At 41.1% G+C, this 21606-nt stretch overlaps 1 protein-coding gene across 1 annotated transcript; it reads left to right on the top strand.

The window, feature by feature from the left end:
• Positions 1–1012: 1012 nt before the first annotated feature.
• Positions 1013–21135, top strand: LOC5574463 (polycomb group protein Psc). Its single transcript, XM_001661428.2, has 5 exons — positions 1013–2133; positions 2859–2949; positions 15565–15765; positions 16312–16525; positions 16652–21135. The coding sequence occupies exons 1-5, from the start codon at positions 1920–1922 to the stop codon at positions 19976–19978; spliced, it is 4047 nt and encodes a 1348-aa protein (XP_001661478.2). The 5' UTR covers positions 1013–1919; the 3' UTR covers positions 19979–21135.
• Positions 21136–21606: the final 471 nt, after the last annotated feature.

Raw genomic sequence — 21606 nt, 5'->3', positions numbered from 1 at the left:
AATATTATTTCACGCTCAGGCATTTTTTGGTTTCGGTCGTATTTCAAGTTTTATATACTCGCACAAGGGAGCAGCTGTCGCTCGCTGGATATTCATATCGAGCCGTCCTATGTACATGAACGTTCACGACGGACGCTGCTCGTTCGATACTTTTAATGGGCACACATACAGCTGAAAGTCTACGGTGCGCATCGTGTCTCGCTGGGGTGCTGCTGGCGACTCTTGCACGACGATTTCTTTGGCCTCCTGCTAGTTTATGTGCAAGTATTGGTGATGTATTTGCGCAGCTTGCATCGTTTATGTAAACAGGAAGAATGAAACTGGGAGCAAGACAAAATAGCCGTATATTACTGGAAATTGATTAAATCGCATAACTGTTTGGATTAGTACTATTAAAATCGTTTTTGGGATAAAGGTGGTATCTACTATAGTGATTGTTTAACACTATTAGTCTTGATTAAGAAAGTACTAAAGTGGTGATAGTTTATCGTATTCCATATAATTTTATAAAATTAAGCGTATAAGCACATTCTATATTGTAAATTTACTCCGCAGTCGCCAAGTAATTCAATACTCGATTTCACTCTTTAAGCAGACACCAGCAAAATCGAACCAAAAGTTGAACGCTTTATGTAGCATTTTTCAACGTAGCAGCAACTGCTTTCAATAAGATTATATAAATATCAGTTTCACTTATGTGCGAGAGCCGAACGTCACCCACAGCTAAACGAACGGCAGCAAATAGAGAGGGTGTGAGTAAATGCAAAGCGAGAGCGAGACGATCAAAGCAAGCCATAAAGAGGGGGATCAAATTTCAAGCTCCTTCGTGTGGCTCCCTGCATCATAATGCGAGAGCGAGAAGAAGCGACAAGTTCACCGTTGGTACAAATTGATGTGGTGGTGTGTGTAAAAAGGAACTGCTCGGTTTATATACTGCACCGAACCAGCAGCGGCGGTTTATGTACGTACAGCTGTTGCAGCTACAAACTGCCGCCACACGGTGCCGTACATAGAAGGCTCAGTTTCGTCCGAGACAGCATTCAAGTTGGTCATGTTTAGAAGAGCCCCCGTAATGTGATTGCTATTCATTACTATCAATCAGTTTGATAAGTATATACCATAATCTAGTGCTAGTGAGTTAAAAAAAAACAGTCGTGACAGAAAAGAGCGATTCGAATACGCTGTGAATCGAAAATTGATTATCGGTCAATCGAATATCAGGCAAAGTAATTCATCAGCCTACTGCGTTTCAAATGATGTGAACACATAAAAAGTAGGTATCACGAGTGTGTGAGTGTATACCCTCCGTACGCATACACAAACCAAATCGAAAGTGTTCCCCAACTGTGGTGGTTCCTGGTGTGTAAAGTGCTTGCATCGTCATCATTTGGTCGTCGAACGTGGACCAGAGTGCCTCGCGAGCGTGTCGCACGTTTGCTCAGTTTTGAACAGAGCCTTTTTTAACAGCAGCAGCGAGAGTGGGAGAGAAAGAGAGTGTGTGTCAAAAAGAGATTAAAGTGATTCTCGGAAGGCAGAAAAAAGTCGAAGAAGAGATTGAAGACCTCAGCATAAAACTGGTTCGTTACGCGCGCACTCAATTTTTCGTGTTTCATCAACCTTTCGCTTCGCGGCATTCGGAGTAGGCTCGACGAGTGCGGTGCCGTTCCGTGAGTTGAATGTGTTCGTGCCTGCTGGTGATTGAGATTTTTTATGGTGTTATTAAATTGGGGTTGCCGCGCTGAGAGATTGTTTTGCTTCGCGATGAATGTAAAGAAATGAAGAGAAACGGAAATTTGGTTTTATAATAGGCAAAATTAAGTGGATGTGAAGAAGTAATAAGTGGAATACGGTCAGTGCCCATTTTTGGATTACTCATGGTTGGATTACGCAAATACTTGGATTATTGAGGATTATACTAAATGGTTCGTCAGCCGACTGCTGCCAGAAGGTACATAATTGAAATGGCTGGTGAAATGACCAAAACAGGGAAGACCACGACGGTGGTCAGTGGACCGGAGTCGCCCTACAAACCGAGCAAAGTTCTGCTCAGTTCGGTCAATCCTTACATTACGTGTAATCTGTGCAAAGGTTACTTGATCGATGCAACCACTATCGTCGAGTGTCTACATTCATGTGAGTATCTAATTCCCTACATTTAAATATTTGAAAAATGACGCACTGTTGCTCACCGGTATCGGCAAAAGCCCACTTCCTTTACGTGCCTGTTTTTGTATGATTCTCTTTCAAGGATGAATTCCTTTATCGCATGCTTCCATGCTCGACTGAGGCTTTTCATTCTTCTCAGCTACGCTTCTAAGGGATACAGGCAGAATAATAATAACCTTCTTTTCGTCCGAGAATTGCATGTAGGGTCTGCGAAAGAAGGGATGGAATTATTATAACTCTTCTCCAGGCGATTCCCTAGACCTTTTTCGTCTCTTGCTGCTAACGATGTAAACAATAATATTCCGAATTGCAATACGGTTTCACAATAGGGGGAAGCAGAGATGCAACGTGTTTCGTTCAATGTCATCATCGTACATCAAGGAAGGAATACGGTGTTATCTTGCATCATTTATCTTACTTCCCTAGGGCGCTTCTGCCATCCACAAACGAATTTATTATGGATGAATAATTTGATTTGCTCATTAGCGCGAGCAACTCAATCCCTTGCAGCCACCCACAAGTTTCCTGTTTCCCTTTGGCCTTTTCTGCGGATAAGACCAACACAATCAACCGACCACTCAAGGACTCGGCAAACAATCCTAGAGCAAAAAGCAGACCGCATCGTCATCGCTATTAATGTTTGTCTTTCTCACATGGGTAATCATCCTTTTATTCGTCTTCTTCCCTTTCAGTTTGTCATAGCTGCATCATGAAGCACTTGCGAACGGAGCAGTACTGTCCACAGTGTGAGATGATGATAAACAAAGCGAAACCGAACATCAAGTAAGTGTCTCTTTCTACTGATCTGCTCATATTCACGCATACTAACACAAGTGCCCCATGCCGATAATACGTAATTTGTCGTACCATAAACATAAATTTGTCATAAAAACGTTGCGGCACCATGTGGCACCGTGTGGTTGCAGTGCCGATGTTGACATTGACAGGAGATGCTTTGTTTACCTTTTCGCTTAGCAACCAACTGTTTCGAACTAGCATGTCATAGTTGAGCTCCTAATTGCTCTCCTGAGCTCACTCATTCGCCCGGAGCCTGCGCTCGCTCAATCTGCACGATCCATCGCATACTACCGTCGTCACATCCGTCACAATCTGCCGTTGACAGCTCTAAATTTTCCTCATGTTTACGGTTCCATTCAAAGCAGCTTGCAGTGCAGAGTAACTGAAAAAGGGGACACGATCAAACTAAGCACATCGAGAGGAATATGTCAAAAAGACCGGGAAAAGCAGCACAATGTGCTTTCTGCTCGGCTTCTTCGTAGACGTGTGCTTCCCAATAGACCCATGTAGTCTATCGAAGACGACCGTATCGACCGGCAGTCTGCATACATAGAAGTTGATTGTGCAGGGCGCTCATTGCGTACCATACTACGACCCGATTCCGGTAGGTAAAGCAAGGAACAGCAGCAGCAGCGGTGGTGATCATAATCATGCCAGTCATCGGAGCGTGATTCTTGTGTCTATCTTCCTTGGTAGGCTGCCGGCATTCGGCACATTTCGGCGCACTCACACATACACGGAAGAAAAGAGCTGTGAAAATATAGCGGGCTCGCAGCTCATCACCGGTGTTTGGCCTCGTGGTGGCGCGGCGTAGGCCCAACATTCATCTGCTCGTCCGAAGCAACAGCGGCGGCACCGAAGAGAATGCCGAGAAATGCCACAACGACGACGACGGCAACGGAGAGCCCAAAGGGAACGGAAATGAAGCCGAAATTGAGAATTGTGTGGCATCGGCGAGCGAGCGAGCGGCTCCCGGCAGATATGCCTACCATCCGACACCGACAGCCTACCGGCCCGAATCCACTTCGTCGGGAGACGACAGATGGACGGACGAACGGAGGAAGATTTACGGCTGCTGAATTGGTGCGGTACGAAACGTGCTCGAGAGCGGCGCAGGGAAGGGTTCCCAGGAGAGGCAGCGCAAGCGAGAGCAGCGAGGTTCAAAAGATTAACGGCGCGCGGAGGAGATGGAGGAATCTGATAAGTGGGTGATATTGCATTTATGGCACAGGGTATTGAATGGTAATTAAGGGCAGATGAATTTGGGATGTTGCGATTGAGGTGATTATGATAGCGTTGAAGGCACCCTTTAAACTTTCAATGGATTGTTTTTACGTTGGGAGCATAAGCTCAGTAGTTTGGAATAATACGTCAGTTTTTGACCAACTTTTAAACCGACCCATACACAAAATGCTGAAGTGAAACATGGAATGCACTGGGTCCAACTGACATATGACTAGAAAACGAACATCTTTTGGATATTACAGCCAACTCTCCATAACTCGATATTGAAGAGACGAGTTGTAGAAAACAAGAGCAGTGCAAATGTCTTTCAAGGGATTATCGAGGTAGCCATGAAAACCAACCTTTACTATGGTTCTCTAACTCGATATCGAGATACCGAATATTGAGAAAGGGAGATTGTATGGTACCGTGATGAATCAAAATCCGGACGGTACCAATATCCGGACACTCTGGTAATATTCATTAATTAAAGATCGATTTGAATGCTAATATGTTTCAAATTATTTCCTTTACCATTGTAGAACATTGTACTATCATTTTTAATCTAGTTACCACTGCCAAAAAATTGATAAAAAGAACAACAAATTAGTAGTTCCGGTTTCGTCGCGGTCCATGTATATTCAAGTTCGAAAATCTATAGACGCGCAAGCCAAAACACGAACAACGTTTTGTTGCAGAAAAAGTATGTGAGTCTTTTTTCATGCAGTTTTTTGAACAAAATTGTTTATATGAAGCTGTTTTGAAAGTTTAGTAACAAGATTGTTGAAGATTAGGATGTAAATATGTATTTTATGGTGTATTGAAAGACTGTCCGGGATTTCGAGTCAGTGGTTTTAAATCCGGACAACAATTGGAAAGCCTAATTTTTACTAGTGAAAGGGATTTTTTTTGAGAAAACTAGAGAAGAATTGTAAAAAATAAATGAAAAGCGGTGTGAGTTATCAGAACACAATAAAATGTGAGATAAATTGTGTAAATCTTTCGTGATTGACACTCAAGCCGCATGTACTTCAGCGCTCCAGTTCAGGTAACCACAACATTAATATTAATATTACGTGCAACATTGTTAGGGAAGTACTAACATCGGTTCTGTCGAAGAACGATATTTTATTTAATTTGACATGATTTTCATTAGTGATATTCAAATAAATCATGTTTTAACACAGATGTCCGGATTTTGATCCAACAGTGTCCGGATATAAAAACATCTTTTGCATCTGGTGTCCGGATTTAAAGGCAAGGTAAGCGTCAATATTTTAATAATTTTCTTGTTAAAATCATGGTTGATACCGGATATTTCTTCACTTTTATGAAGATATGATTTGTAAGAATGTGTTGAACAATAACATTTTATGAATATTCCAACGAAACATGCATAAATAAAAGTTTGAACATGTGTGCCGTCTAAAGCGTCCGGGTATTGATTCATCACGGTAGAACAATTTTGTTCGTTCATTCAAATGATTGGCAAACTGTTCATTCCTACCCAAGTGTATGACATTATATTTAATCAGTTCTAATACTTATTTTCTCGAAATTTAACACTGAATTTTTTTTCCGGGCGGCATCCCATGGTTCTATCCAGAGGTTTTGAACCATTCTTTAATTGATTCCTCCAGTTACTCTAGGAGACCTTCCAAAGTTTTCTACAGCATAGCCCATTAAGTTTTGTTTTGGATTTTCGATTGAAGATACCCAACAACATTTTTTCCAGGAGTTCCTTCTCTGATTTTTTTCCAGTTATTCTACCAGTCGTTTTTATTAGGATTTCTCTAAACAATCATTCACAGTTTCACCCAAGAAAAACCCCAAAAGTTCCTCGAGGGATCAGTCCAGAAAATCATGCTTCCAGGATTTTTTTAACGAATGCGATTAGGAATTCCTGATGCAACCTCAGAAGTGTTTCGAGGTATTTCTTTAATATTTCATCATTGAAATTTTATGTAATTTATTCAGTCTTATGTAAAATTTCCATACCATATTCGAATGTTCACTTAAGGTTGTACAGCAGCAACTACTAAACCAACTATTATAGTTATTCCTCTTATTATGCATTCACATTTTTCAGCAGTACTGCCCTAGGGTTTTCATAGAATTCGTTAAGAAAATGGTTCAAAATATTATACTGGAATTCAATAAATTATTTTTAATATAATCATCTTATCAATTTATCTACCAAATGCTCCTGAACTTCTTCAAACGTCCAGGAATTTCTACAAGTTTCATTAGAGATTAATTTAAAAACTCATCCCTGAACAAATATCCTAAATACATTTTTTTAGGATTAACTCGGGTAATATCCCAAACAGTGGCGCGGGAATTGGGTAGGACAGGTAAGACATGTACTACGCACAAAAATACCTGGGTAGGACAGTCAAAGTATTGTCCTACCCATGATTCAACAAACAAAGAAAACACATAGATCATCAGAAACCATTTATCATTTGTTTGCATACATACAAAGGCGATCAAGGTCGTACTTATGGGAGATGGAAGAAACCATAAGGTTTTGCACTGTTTTCTCATACCTAGTGAAGCGTGACATGGTTTGTACATGACCCCAAAAGTTCTGGAGCAATCCTCTATGGCATTTCCGAATGAATTATTGTATATTTCTAAAAAAATCTACAGTCAACCATGTATACGTTCTTGAATTAATAGCTGTGAGCATTCCTGGAAGTAATTCTTGAGATGTCTCTAGAACATCTATACAGCATCCTCAGAAAATTTTGAAGAATCTTCGGAAGAAGTAATTGATTAATCTGAGACCAGTTGTATGTACCATGTAAAACCAGTTGCATCATATAAGACTAGTTGAATTGTATTTGTATTTATTGGAATTCGTCATGTGTTATACACAGCATGAGTGTGGTGGTGCTAGCGATTTCTCAACGTGCAATTACTTTTGATATAATCTTTTAAAACGCATTGCTGAATCTCTTGACGATTTTCAGAACAATAACTGTAGAACTCCCACAGCACACTCTCTAGAAGTTCTTGGCTATTTCAGAATTGCTGTAGCAATTTATTAAATTTTTTTCTTAGTTAATTAATGAAAAATAATTTTATCAAGGATCCTTGGAAAACAATGGGGCAGAAATAACTTGTTTTAAAAATATCACCACCGAAGATTAAACCATCGATTATAATCTAAGAGCATCACTCGATAATAACGCGTACTAGATCAGTACCTCCCCACGCACCTAACGTTTTGATATGAATATGGGCATCGGTGAGTCACTACGCCATACTTAGTAAATATCACACAACAATCCTCTTTTCATCTCCGTAATGTACGAACTACTTAAAGAACAATATTTCAATATCGCATATAAATTATTGGAATGATGTTAAAGGGCAATAAATATTGGGAATTACAATTTTAAATGAAACTATCCCTCTTCTCATTTTATCGTTCCAGTGATCGAGTTGTGGCGCTTAAGCGTAGGCTTTATTAAGAGCCAGAACACTAGGAGGATGAGTCACTGGCCTCTTGCCATGTAGATATATCGATATGATATTATTCTTTCCTATGCCAACAATGGAGAAGATAGGCGTGGTCAGCAGCGGAAGCATTCATACCTTCTCAACTCTGAACTCTGATCGGATGGCTATTCACTCCAAAATAGCCTGTCGCAAGCAATCGGAATAATATTGAGAAAGCAAAAACATAACAGCTCTCAGTATACAATCTACAAATTACTGCAATACTACGCAACGCAATTTCTAAAAACTTGATTAAATTCGCACTGATATTTATAAAAATATAGAGAAAAGATTTAATGCTCTTCTGAAAAAATTTTGAAGAGGTTTTTGCGAAATATTTGAAGAAGTTTCTTCGCGATGAAAAGTTTTTCAAGAATCTTCAGTTTTTCCCGAAAACTTTTGTGATTAGGCGAGTCACTTCTACGCAAAGAAAAAAAACTACACAAATTCACAGATTTTTTACTGTTTATCCATTTGTTATCAAAAAATAGATGAGAAGATTTGAACAAGCTTAATTTTTGTGTGTGCCTGTTTAATCTGTTAAAAAAAATAAAATAAAAGGATATTAAGCCAGCCTTCTATGATTTGAGGGGTTATAAGCGAAGAGGGTGTCAGTGACAAAACGTTTTTCAAGAAAATTGACTTTGGGATTCAAAACATCAAGCCTAACTTCTACGCATAATGTTGGACGGAAAAATCAGCTAAAATATCGTTTTTTTTATTGTTGGCTCCTGTTTGGTCTATTGTTTGCTTCTGTTTTGTTTCATTTCGATCCCATATTCAAGTACCGTTTTGTCTGTAATTCCGAACATGGCTCATATTCCAAACACTCGACTTTTCAAAGCAATTTTTCGAGAAAGTCACTCAAATATATTCACACAATGATCAATTTATCTATCATTCAAGTTCCTTAGATTTAGAAGTTGTGACAATATCAATATCAATTTTACATTGAAATCGGCACTGTTCGGACTATGAATCATTTTTGGAATTTGAGACAACACGGTATGAGGTTTCTACAGTTCCCATTTTTTAAAGATTTGTAGCTAATTTGTGGATCATAACTGTTTAGGGCACAAAGAGCCTTGGCGGGGCTTCCTTAGCTGAGTGGGTAGAGTTCCCGGTTACAAAGCCATGCTAAAGGTGGCTGGGTTTGATTACCGATCGGTCTAGGATCTTTACGTAATGGAAATTTCCTTGACTTCGCCGGGAATAGAGTATCATCGTACCTGCCACACGATATACTAATGCAAAAATGACAACGTTCGATCAAGTGTTACAGTCGAACCCCCGCCAGATTACAGAAAATGGCAACTATGGCAGAGAAAGCTCTCCGTTAATAACTGTGAAAGTGTTCATTGAACACTAAGCTGAGAAGCAGGCTCTGTTCTTGCGAGGAAGTAATTCCCAGAAGAAGCCTTAGAGGTGAAAGCGCAGCTATTCAACAATACAATTCTGTGGGTCGTGTTTTCAAATCTCGTCGGTCGAGGATGCAATCGAGATGGAAATTTTCTCGACTTCCCAGGTCATGGAGTATCTCCGTGGTCGTAACATGATATAGGGGAATTCGGGGCATAATGGACACATCAAGCAAATGCTTGTTTTAAGACCATACAATGACATTTTTTAGAATTTCTCCCGGCTAGTTTTCAAGTTTTACGTTAGTACAACGTGCTACATTCATTCATGGTAAGAAAAATCATATCATATGCCAGAAAAGTGAGATAAAAAATTAGGTCCAGAACAAGGCTAGTGAAAAGGTATCGGGGCAAAATGATCACTTGCATGAAATTTAATGATTCCAGAATATTTAATGTCTGTCACTCGTTCCGATGTGCAAAAGGGCTCTTCCTCTACCATAAGAGCTAAAAAGAACCTTTCTGGGTTTGTTATTTTGCTCAAAAATTAGATTCTCCCACCGCCTTGCTTATATGCCGTTTTAAAGCGGAGAAAAATTTAAAGTCAAATTTCAAACGACAATTGAAGCAAAACATAAACTTTTTTACCGTCAAACATTTCAAATGCAATACAGATTTCATGCAGCGTATGAACTTTTGATGAAGTATGCATATTTTCAGAGATTGAGGGGGTGTCCATTTCACCCCGGGTGTTCATTATGCCCCTAATCCCCCTACAAATGCAGTTATTGTCAATTGGCATAAAAATCACTCAGTTAATAACTGTGGAAGTGCTCATATAAACGATGCGCTGCAGACTCTGTCAAAGCTGAGAAGTTAAGCCAGATTAAAAAAGGTCTGTATAAAATTTTGGAAATCGGGTTTTCTCTTGTAGAGAAACTAATAGTTAGTAATTATTAATCAAATTGAGAATTGATCATCATTGAGATGAGATTGGGGACGGACCTGGTGTAGTGGTTAGAACACACGCCTGTCACGTCCCGAGATAGTCACTAAACAAAATCTGTGACGACTTCCTTCGGAAGGGAAGTAGAGCCGTTGATCCCGAGAAGAACTAGCTTAGGGCTAAAAATCTTGTTAATAAAGATAGAAAAAAAAATATTGAGATAGAAAAAAATAACTTTATTGCAATGAACAAATAATTATTATCTCAAATTGACGAAAAACTTATACGTTCCAATACATCAACACCTCAAATGTTTTCAAATCTATTTAGTTTTTTCTCCATACCAGAGGATGTCTCTGAAGATTGAAAACCGACAAGTTAACGAACCTAGGCCGACAAAAGTGTGTACCACTCGGTCAGCTCCAGCATTACCCGAAACGGTGAGAAACCGTTGCTTTCCGTTCCCCGAACACCAACTTTGCCTCAATCGTCGTTGGCTAGTACCTTCGTAGCTCTAAACCGTATATCCAGTGAAGCTTGAGCAAAAAAAACTGCCACCAAAGCGAAAGAAGCCGACGAAAAGAAGAGACATCAGCAGAAGAAGTCTTCCCACTTCGGTTCCGTTTCACCGTTCGGTGTGGCGCCGCATACCGAAAGCAGCATAAATGTGTCGAAAAATCAATAAAAAGGGGAAATTGTGCCGATTTTCCTCTTCCCGGTCCCGTCGATCCTTCCCGTTTGGTAATCGAAAAACTGTCACCCGACAAAAGGGATATCTATAACGGCCCGATCCGGGTGTAATACGTGGCGTATTGAGACTGCACGGGTCGTCGCTATCTTCCTTAGGCTAGTGGTAAAGGTCGCGGCTACAAAGCGAAGCCATGCTGAAGGTGTCGGGGTTCGATTCCTGGTCGGACCAGGACCTCTTCGTAAATGACTTCCAGTAACATCGTACCAGCCACACAGTATACTGATGCGAAAAAGGCAACTTTGGCAAAGAAAGTTCTTGGTTAATAACTGGGGAAGTTGCTCTTACAATACTAAGCTGATGAGCAGGCTCTGCCCCAATGGAGACGTAATCCCAAAAAAAAAAAGAAAAAGGGTCGGCCGATATCGTCGTGGTCTATCGGTCGGAAATTATCTCACACACTAACCACCGAACAGCCAGTCGCAGCAAAGCCAGCTGATTCCGATCTGGCGGGCAATTCCTCTGCGCCCTGGTGCTTCTTCTGTTTCTGTGGTTGGTAGGCCTTTCAAGAGGCATTAGGCGCGTTAGGCCATTCAGGCGCGTGTGAAACAAGAAATGAATGAGATGGACAAGCGGCTACGACAAAAAAGCCGGGGAAACAGCCCCGCCAGAATGAGGAACCAACAAGTGATGGACGTAATGAAACGCGAGTTGCAGGGAAATGATGGTTCCGTAGAAATATAAATGAATCCGCCTTAGAAGTATGGTTTCGATCCACTTCGTCGCAGGAGCTATTATTAGTAGTATCAAGCTTGAACAGTTCCACTACAATTACCATTTCCAAGTGTTATTTTGTGAAAGCTGTTGAAGGTCGTCTACTTGTACACCAATAATGCAATACAACTACTGTATTTCGATAAATAATTTCTACAATAACATCTTCGCACATTTACACCAAAATCGTATGGGCGAAGACGAATCGAGCGAAATCTTATTAGCGATCGACTGAGTCACGCCGCGATTAAGAAATATCAAAATCTTATTGCACAATACGAGACCCGGATTCATGTAGACATTCCCCCAGTAGTCCTTCGAGGCCTTCTACAAGGTAGTTGACTTGAGAATCTTACAAGACTTTTTTCCGGAAATTATTCAATAAACTTCTTTTGATGAACTTTGCTTGCAAAGATTACTCCAAAACGTTTCTCCATAGATTCCTTAAAGAATTTCTCAAAAACCCATTTTTCCATGATCTTCACTTATTAAATCTAAATGGATTTATGTAGATATCCTTTAACGCAGTCCACAGATAACTATTGGAGGATCTGCTAGAATTCTATCATGAATTCAACTAACGAAATCTTACCCAGAATATTTCGTTAAGGATTCTTCATCAAATGCATTTAGGAATGTATTTTTAATAGAAATTTCGTGAATTTATTCAGGAATCTCTGGACAAATAAAGTACTGTTGGTTGGAGCATAAGTGTTCTTTATGTATTTAAACCTACATTCATATTCATATAACATATATCATACAGTTGAAATTTAATCATTTCTGGCTAAACACTGCATGTCGAAAAAGTCTAAAAAGGGGGTTCAACAGATTCATAGTAGATAATGGATTCATTCATTATAATGAAGCAGTATTGGGGCCTTCCTTAGCCGAGTGGCTAGAGTCCGCGGCTACTAAGCTACTGATTCCCGGTCGGTTCAGGATCTTTTTGTAATGGAAAATTTCCTTGGTTTTCCTGGGCGTAGAGTATCATCGTACATGCCACACGATATACATATAATATCAATTCCTTCTTCGTTGCTGGATAATAGTACTCCAGTGATGGAAATTGATCAGCAATTGATATTTACTTAACAGATGTTAAGGCTGTCTCTTCCTTAGCTGATCATTTACCTCCCATCACATCCATCAACGTTCCGAACTACTAGAAACGTGTATTAATTATTCACTTCATGCACCTTCTAGTATTCCCCCCAATGGCCAAAAGCGACCCAGCGAGCGGCGGAGAGACACCGGTCGTAAACAATGCATTACGGTATATAACCACCAACGGCCGTAGCACTGGTCTAGTTTCCCTCCCTATAAAATGTAATTAACATTTGAGCAGCAGCGGTTCAAACTTGTCCGCATCGACGACGCATTGCACGAAGACTGCTTGTAGCTAACACTGGGACAGATCGCTGTTTTCGGCGGTCAAAACCAAAAGATATAGAGAAGTTGCAAATGATCTTGGTCAGTTTTATGGGCCTTCCTTAGCCGAGTGGTTAAAGTCCGCGGCTACAAAGCAAAGTCATGCTGAAGGTGTCTGGGTTCGATTCCCGGCCAATCCAGGATCTTTTCGTAATGGAAATTTCCTTGACTTCCCTGGGCATAGAGTATCATCGTACCTGCCACACGATATACGAATGCAAAAATGGCAAAGAAAGCCCTCAGTTAATATCTGTGGAAGTGCTCATAAGAACACTAAGCTGTGAAGCAGGCTCTGTCCCACTGAGGACGTTAATGCCAATAAGAAGAGAAGAAGAAAAAGATGAGTTTTATCTTTTGATAGTAGTCTTTTAGCAGAAAACTTTGTTCTAGAAAATCGTTCATTAGGCATTTTTGAAATTTCTCGAATACGTTTTTAAATTGACGTAAGTAACTTTCGCAAGGTTTTAATAAAATGTAAAAAAAATCACAACCTGGCTTCTTAAACTGTTTTAAAATGAATACTCCCTCTAATTTTTTTTGCCTTGTACTTCGCTTAAATTTTGTGTGCAAATTTTTTGGCTTCTAAAACTGTTTTAAAATAAATACCCCCTTTAAATCTTTTTTGCTTTGTACTTCGCTTAAATTTTGCGTGCAATAAGCTCACGCTAAAAAAACAAGAGAGTTTTTATTATTCCCCACAAACATTTAAACAAAATCATACACCGTTACATTCAATTACACATTTTTTGTGCCAGTGTAAAATCGACCCAAGTAGTGTTTTGTTTAGATTCGTGGTTAAGACACTTTGTATATCCTTATAACAGAACGGTGAAATGAGTGGTTAGGTTGCAACGATCTGAACACAAAAACCAAGTAGATTCGAGACAGGCTTTGGAAAATTTAATGACCATTGACACACGAGCCAAATTTTATCCCATTTATCCACCTGCATTCACACAACACGCATGGCACGTATCGTTTGTGAAAGATAAAGAGCCACGAAAAAAAAAAGACACACACCATCACTGTGTGTCAACGTGTGTTACATTGGCTGACACATTCTCATTCTGATTAAGAAACAGAGGCGAATATTTACCATTTTCTGGGATATGTTTTCAACCAAAGGGGTGTTTGATGATCCGATAGCTTATAATTAAGTTGTTTAAGGTTGATTTATCAGAAAATCTGAAAGTTACTAACAATTTTATGCAAATCATAGATCACCCGAATGGCTCGATACCGTTGTAGTATGTGAGAGTTGCTGCTCTTGAAGGCTCTCTCGCCACGTACCAAACGAGAGAGTAAATATCAACATTCATAGGACTCTCCGATTGAGATGTGCCAGGATCGGTTATGGTTCACGAACTATTACACTCTCTTGATATCGTTCGATTGGATTCTTCTTCTTCTTGGCATTAACGTCCTTCCTCACTGGGACAGAGCCTGCTTCTCAGCGTAGTGTTCTTATGAGCACTTCCACAGTTATTAACTAAGAGCTTTCTTTGCCAAAGTTGCCATTTTTGCATTCGTATATCGTGTGGCAGGTACGATTATACTCTATGCCCAGGGAAGTCAAGGAAATTTCCATTACGAAAAGATTCTGGACCGACCGTGAATCGAACCCAGTACTGTACTGTAACCGTCATTTTGAAAAATTGCGCCAGTGCGTAGAACGGTAGACCGAATTCCGATTCTTTAAAAATAAAATTGTTTCCGGGTAGTAATAGAGCCGTGAACACTCAATAACACCAATGACGATTAATTGTTCAAACAAACATATAGACGAAAAACAACATAAAACTTCGAGTCCTTGATAAAGGTTCAATAAGGACCGAAACGTTGGAGAAAGAAACCATACAGTTGTTTTAAATTGTTAAAATAGACTGAAAAGCCAGAAAATTTTTCGTTCAATTTACGCAATTGCAAAACGACGTAAGTATCTTCAACTTACGCTACCTAATCGCTACATTCATCACTCTGTTATATAGAGAGACTTGAGTTAATCTTATACTGGTATAGAAACGTCATAAGTAATTGAACAACATGATATTTTTGTCTGTGAAACAACGCACTGTGGGACGCTCGTAACCTGAGGAAACAACTGACCTAGATCAGTTACAACTCATCTATATCAAAATCTAAACAGTCAAAATAAAGTATAAATTATTCCAAAATACTTCATCTAATACGCCAAACCTCTAGGATGCAAATCCAGATTGCTAGAGGTATTGGCCGTCGAAAATATCCATCTGCCTCAGTGTGCGGCCTAGGTTCCTACGCTACTTTGGCACCACTTGGCAGCGCTCTATAGCTGCGGAATGGAAGGCATGAGAGATAATTATCATTTTTCCCTTACGCCGTACGCCTGCAAGTCGCACATCCATGCTATGCTACGGCCCAGTAGATATACGCATTTGAAGAACTCGAAGGGCGCGCGACATATGTGTTGCGTATGATGTTGTCTCGAATTAATTTCGGAACGACAACACTTGTTTTTGTTTGCCGTTCGACCGACCCCAACCCCCTGAAACGCTCTCGCTATCGGAGATAGAACTTAAATAGTGATCAACAAGCAGCAAGTGGTCTAATTTAGATCCCCCTCGCCACAGAACCTGTAATTGCTTCGGTATAATCTAAAAAATTCTTTCGCTTTTCTGTCTTCTCTTTCTCAGACCGGACGCCACCCTGCAGTCCATCGTGTACAAACTGGTGCCGGGGTTGTACGAGAAGGAACTACTCCGGAAGCGGGCCTTCTATCGTCAACACCCGGATAAGGCTGCCCTGACGACTCCGGAGCAACGTGGGGAAGATACCGAGCATCTCATCTTCGGGCCCAGCGACATGTTTTCGCTCACGCTGGAGTACGCCGACAAGTAAGTTAATCTTGAATGTGGGGTTCGCTCTAAGTATATCTCGATAGGTTGCTAGCAAGAATCAATTTGTGCCTCATTAATTACGTTGGAAAGTTTCCTGCGAAGCGAAGCTCGACGACGTTCGCTGTCGTCGTTAGAACTTCTCCCTGGGGTAAAATATTGAACTAATCGGTGGAGCTGCAGGGAAACTTTTTCGGCTCTGTCGGTTCTCTATTTGGTTCTGATAAATAGTGTAGATAATTTAGTTTCACTTGGTACTTATGTGTTAAAGTTCCTTCAAGATTTGTTGATTTTGCAATTATCAATTTTAAATCTAATTTTTCGCTTCTTTACTATTCAGTGCAAAAAGTCCTTTAAGAGTTTTTAATATGTAAACAAATTGATCATTTTTGAAACTTTTGATCTATCTGTATCGGTATCTATCTATATCTTTATTTTTATCTTTTCATATATTGCATTATTGCATACGCAGAAAGCAACCATCGCGCATTCCGTTATTATCATAAACATTTTGGTTTTCCTCCTTCTGTTTCTCTCGCTCCCCAGGGAACTTGCCGGAGACAACGAAGAGCTTCTGAAGCCGAAAATTCTCAAATGCCCGGCTGTTTTCACGATTGCCAACCTGAAAAAGTTCATCGCCAACAAGTACAACATTCCGATGCATCTCTTCTACGTGGAAATCATGTACAAAGTGCAAACAATTACGCTGCCCGATCACTACACCCTGATGGATGTGGCCTACATCTACACGTGGAAGAAGGTGAGTTGCAGTTCTCTCATTATACCGGCTCCTTTTGAGTCGCTCACCACTTTTTGAAGAATTTAATAATTTTATGCTATTTAACAATCGAAATCCTTTTCTCTTTCTTCTCATTTCCCCAAACAGGATGCCCACATGCGATTTTTCTACCGCATCCGGACGCACGAGATGAAATCGGTGGAGCTGCCGGAGGTTCCCCTGAGGCGCTCGCCAAGCATCTCAACTGGCCGCAGCAGCACTTCGCTAACGACCATCAAAGAGGAGGAATCCGACTGCAAGGAAAGCTTAGACCTCATCAAACCGAGTGACATTAAACGTGAGGAACCGAGCTTGGTGGAATGTGATAACAAAGGTAGTGAAACCACAAATACCACGATCACTACCACCATGACTGCTCCTGCCACTTTGCCTCCTCCCTTGGTCGTGGCAATTCCAGCGCCGAACAAACCAATGTCGCCTCCGAAAACAACGGCTTCGAAAATCGTCGCTGCCCCCGTTCGGTATAGTGTGAGTGAGCCCATGCTGGATGTGAAACCCAATGTGGCCACGCTCGGAAGACAACAGCCGCATCAACAGCAGCAGCAACAACAACAAGTGGAAAGCAGCGAACAGCCCAAAGTGAAGAAGAATGAATCGATAAAGTTGAAAATAGAAATGAACAAAAACACTTATGTCAGTATCCTGCAAAGCCCTCAGCCGGATACTGTCAGCAAGCATCACAAGTCGGACAAAGGGGAAAAGGTGAAGAAGAAGAAATCGGAGGACAAGGACAAGAGTGTCAATAAGATTAAATCATCCAGTGATCTCAAGATTAAGATAGAAAAAGTGAAAGATGGACTAGTCAGTGGCAAGAGTAGCAAAAAGGCTCCGTACAAGGTGGAACTCAGTGGACTCAGTGATGTGAAGAACAATAACCATAAAAGTGCCGATAATGAGTACGACAGTAAAAAAGCGAAGAAAGAAGCGAAGCTTCTGGATAAAAGTGCGAAAAAAGTGAAATCACCCAAACGGAGCTTGGATTTGGAAAAAGTGCAACCATCCATAGTGCTGAAAATTGACCAAAAAAGTCCGGAACTGTCGACATCTACGCTGAAAATGGTACCCTTACCTTTGGCGTCTTCTTCACCGAAACACAAAACCGATGTTACGATAGAGGATGAAAAATCTCAGTTCCTGAATTCGTTCGATCTCACGCCAATCAAGTCAGTTCAGAGTAATAAATCAGGATCCCCAGCAAGTTCCCCGGGATCAAACTCTTCTTCGCCACCGAGCTCATCCAGCGGAGATACCAAGCATGGTAAGCGAAAAAACAAAGATGCACCTGCTGGGCGTAGCGTTCTCAAGAAACCAAAACTGTCTGACGATGAGATGAAGGCACTGGTTGAGAGGACGGTGCAGCAAACCAAGTCTACATCGGAACACATGGCATCGCTATCCACTCCTGTCAAGACTGTGAAAAAAGAGCTGGAAAGTCCCCCCACTCAACATTCAGCCCCAAAACCTTTGCCAGTGAAGAATGAAATGTCGGTCAAGGATGTTCCTAAGACAGAAAACAAACCAAGACCGGCTGAAATCAAACCTCCATTAGTATTTCCTCCTCCGGTGGTGTCCGCCAACAACATTCCTGCGCCAAAACCTGCTCAACCTGTGATGATTGCTCCAAAACCCTCTGTTGACGCCCTTTCAAAGCGGCCTGCAGTGCCTTCCTTCCCTAAACCAATGCAACCGATGAAAAAACTACCTCCACTCCTACCAAAGGACCTCGAATACATAAAGAACAACAAGCAGAAACAGTTGGAAATGAAACGGCCTCACCTCAATCTGAACATATCTCCCAACAAAGACACGGAAATTAGTCAAATCAAGCCGGAAGATGCTAAGAAAAACATCAAAGTGTATGGTCCCCCTTCGGACAATGATAACTTTGCCATACCAGCTGCAGTGCCATCGGTGTCGAAGCCAAAGCCTAACAAGAATCGACCCATGAATTTCCTAAACTATGCCTTGCACAACACCAATAAAGCCCCGGCTGGCTCCCGAACACCAATTCCTTCCTATTCCAACTCACCGAGCTACTCGCCGGATTCACCTCAGTACAACCCGAACTTCAACATTTCAACAAAACAGTACAAGTACACCAACCCTCTTGCGTATGCTAATTTCGTACAAAACATGCTCAACGATCGCAAGAACAGCAACGTTTCACCTCCGTCCGTACAGGAAAAGAAATCCGAACAGCAAAACGAGAGGAAACGGCCTTGTCCTAGTCCAGAAAACAAGCAAGAGCCCCCGGAAAAACAACCGAAAGTTCAGTCACTTCTAAATCAAATCAATATCCCTTCCTCCCTGTCCATCACCTTGGCTACGGAAGAGGATGAAGCCGCGCGGGAAAAGGCACGGAAGAGTCTACCGGAAGAGGATAAAAACTACATCGAAATCTTGAAGCTGCCGGAAATTTCGATAACGGAAACCGACCGAACAACGCCACCCAAAACACAAGAAAACGCTCAGAAGAAACCTGTCAAAAGTTTGAGCCCGGTCAAATCCGACACTCTGAAAGCGTTAACCGATGCGAGAAAATCCAGTGAGTTGGATAAATCCTCATTCCAGGATTCGTTCATCCAATCGATTAAAGGCAAAGTGGAAAAACAGCGACCCAACAAGGCTGGCAACAAGCCAGAGAAGCAACCCTCACCGGGATTTTCCCCTCCAACATCAGTGCCGAACAACAACGCATTCAAGCTCCCAAATGCAACCGTTCTCAGCAATGGAATTGTGAAGCTTAACTCGTACCCTGAACTGGATCTCATCAACAAGAACACTGGTAACCAAACCCCACGACCCCTGCCATCCCCACCAAAATCAATCACCTCCAAACATGTTCCAATCGCTCCAAAGCCAACCGGAACATTCTTCCCTCCAACCGGAATGCCTTCCATGCCTTCACCAGCGCATCAACGCAAGAGCATGTCACCCCCGGTGCCAAAACCATCCCACTCCCCAGTGCAACCCAAGTCGAAGACCCCTCCAATTGTGTCCTCAACATCTCCATCGCACGCAGCGCTTGCTTCGATGGGCCCAATGTTCGGACTACAGATAAAACCGGAAGCATCTGGCTATCATCCGGCCAAAAAATCCGAACCTAAACCGAAGAAGTCCTCGCAGAAATCTCCCAAGCCAAACCCTCTGGACCTCACGGCTCCACCAATGCCTACTCCGATGGTGGACAAATCCAAGGAGGCCGCCATGAACATGCTCATGATGAACAACAACCTCAACAACCTTAGCAACGCACAAAAGTTTCTAATGGCCAACTACAACAACGGAATGATGGTCCCACAGATGGCAGCCAACCCGCTCATAAATCAGATGCTGCAGGCCTCTCTTTATCTGCAGCAGTGGAACCGAATGGCCCACCAGCAGCAGGCCAACAACGATTCCATGGACAAATGAAACATGCTCTCACCAACATCACAGCCTCCCGCTCGGAAAACCATTGTGATAGACATTCCCTAGCCAGCCAAAGTCCAAAGTACGCCGAACAGCACGCGGTCGTCAACGGAACAGTGGCAGTCAATCTTGAACCCATTATTTATTGGATTATTAAGACGGGACGAGTAGTTCGAAAATTGAAATCTCACGCTGCCGGTTCGCCACCACCGCCAAAAGAGAAACATCCAAAAGCAAACACCGCGAGCAGACACAAACACACATACATCAGTATACGCTTAAAACAGCTTAAAAACAGAAACTTTTCCTCTATACATACCGTAACATTCAATGTTTTTGTAATCGTATTAATATGTGTTAGTGCGTAAGACCAACTCAGAGTATAGGATACAGCTGTTTGTGTGAAACGAGATACCGCTTCAATCGAGTCAGGCTAAAAGCCTCCGCATGGAAATTGTAAGCAAATCGAGAAAAAAAGCAAGAGTTCGTTTATTACTGTTTCACGAAGAAAATCGTTCACACGTGAGAAGGAGCTAGTATCGTTAATGCGGAGAGCTGATTCTCAATGTTTCGCCCCATGCTCCATACAAAAACCCTCTCTAAAGTGAATAAACATTTGGGGCTCATAGGCATCAATCTTTGTTTACATTCGAAAGCGAGACAAAAACAAATCGTCAGATATGGAAAAAAGAGCCAGTCAAGCTCAGGCTTGAACATTGTGGCAGTGCTTTCTTCTTGTTCATGTTTTCTTTGGGATGAATTGCTGGTTGACATTGAGGTCTTCGTCGAGAAACTGCACTGAGCCTGAGGCTGCTAGGAGTTATTCTATGAAAAGCGAGAAAAAAGTAGAGTGGAAAAAAGTTTTATGTAACGTAAACATGTAGAACCGGCGCTTTGAGGATCCCTCTGTTGGTTCGCAAGTAAATTTGTAATATAGTCGAAACTGTACATAGATCACTTAAGTCTGTTAACTCTGGTATTATGTTGTATTTATTTTTGTTTTTATTTTGTTGCTCAAGTCAAATGATAATTAAAATCAGATATCCTAGGCCAGTTCCAGTAACTATGTGTAAAAAAATGTAAGATATCGTTTGTGTAAAAATCCTATTAGGCTATGTAATAAAAACTCAGAAATATATTACAGTACATCATTAAAATAACCCACAAACTCTTCATGTGATTGGAACAATCCGAAATCCATCCGTTCATCGACTGCCGTATCTACATCATGAATACATAATGAAATGTTGGAACTGCACACAGTGGTGCGTTTTCATACAAAAACTCGAAAGCGACCCAAATCGATTGGTAACGATTATTTACCAACTTCACATGCTGAAATAAAATAATAAATTGAAAACTTCGATTTCTAGGTGTATTTTGTCCGAAAATGCAAATTAAATATCAGAACGCTATTGTAACTCCAATTGTAACAGATTTTTGAAACGGGATGATATGCTGTGTGCTAAGTTAAATATAGTCAATCGAAATTTGAATTTTCACTGGTTTTCTTCTTGGGCTCCTTAGCAAAACAAGTATCCATACAAGAGTAGATGAAGTGACTCTTTTTTCCAAATAACTTTTGAATTACGAGCATAATAAGGCTTCGAAAATTTTAAAACATGATTCTA

This window comes from Aedes aegypti, chromosome 2 (genome assembly GCF_002204515.2).
Source record: "Aedes aegypti strain LVP_AGWG chromosome 2, AaegL5.0 Primary Assembly, whole genome shotgun sequence".
Classification (NCBI taxonomy): Eukaryota; Metazoa; Arthropoda; class Insecta; order Diptera; family Culicidae; genus Aedes; species Aedes aegypti.
This window is presented reverse-complemented; position numbering and strand designations above follow the sequence as displayed.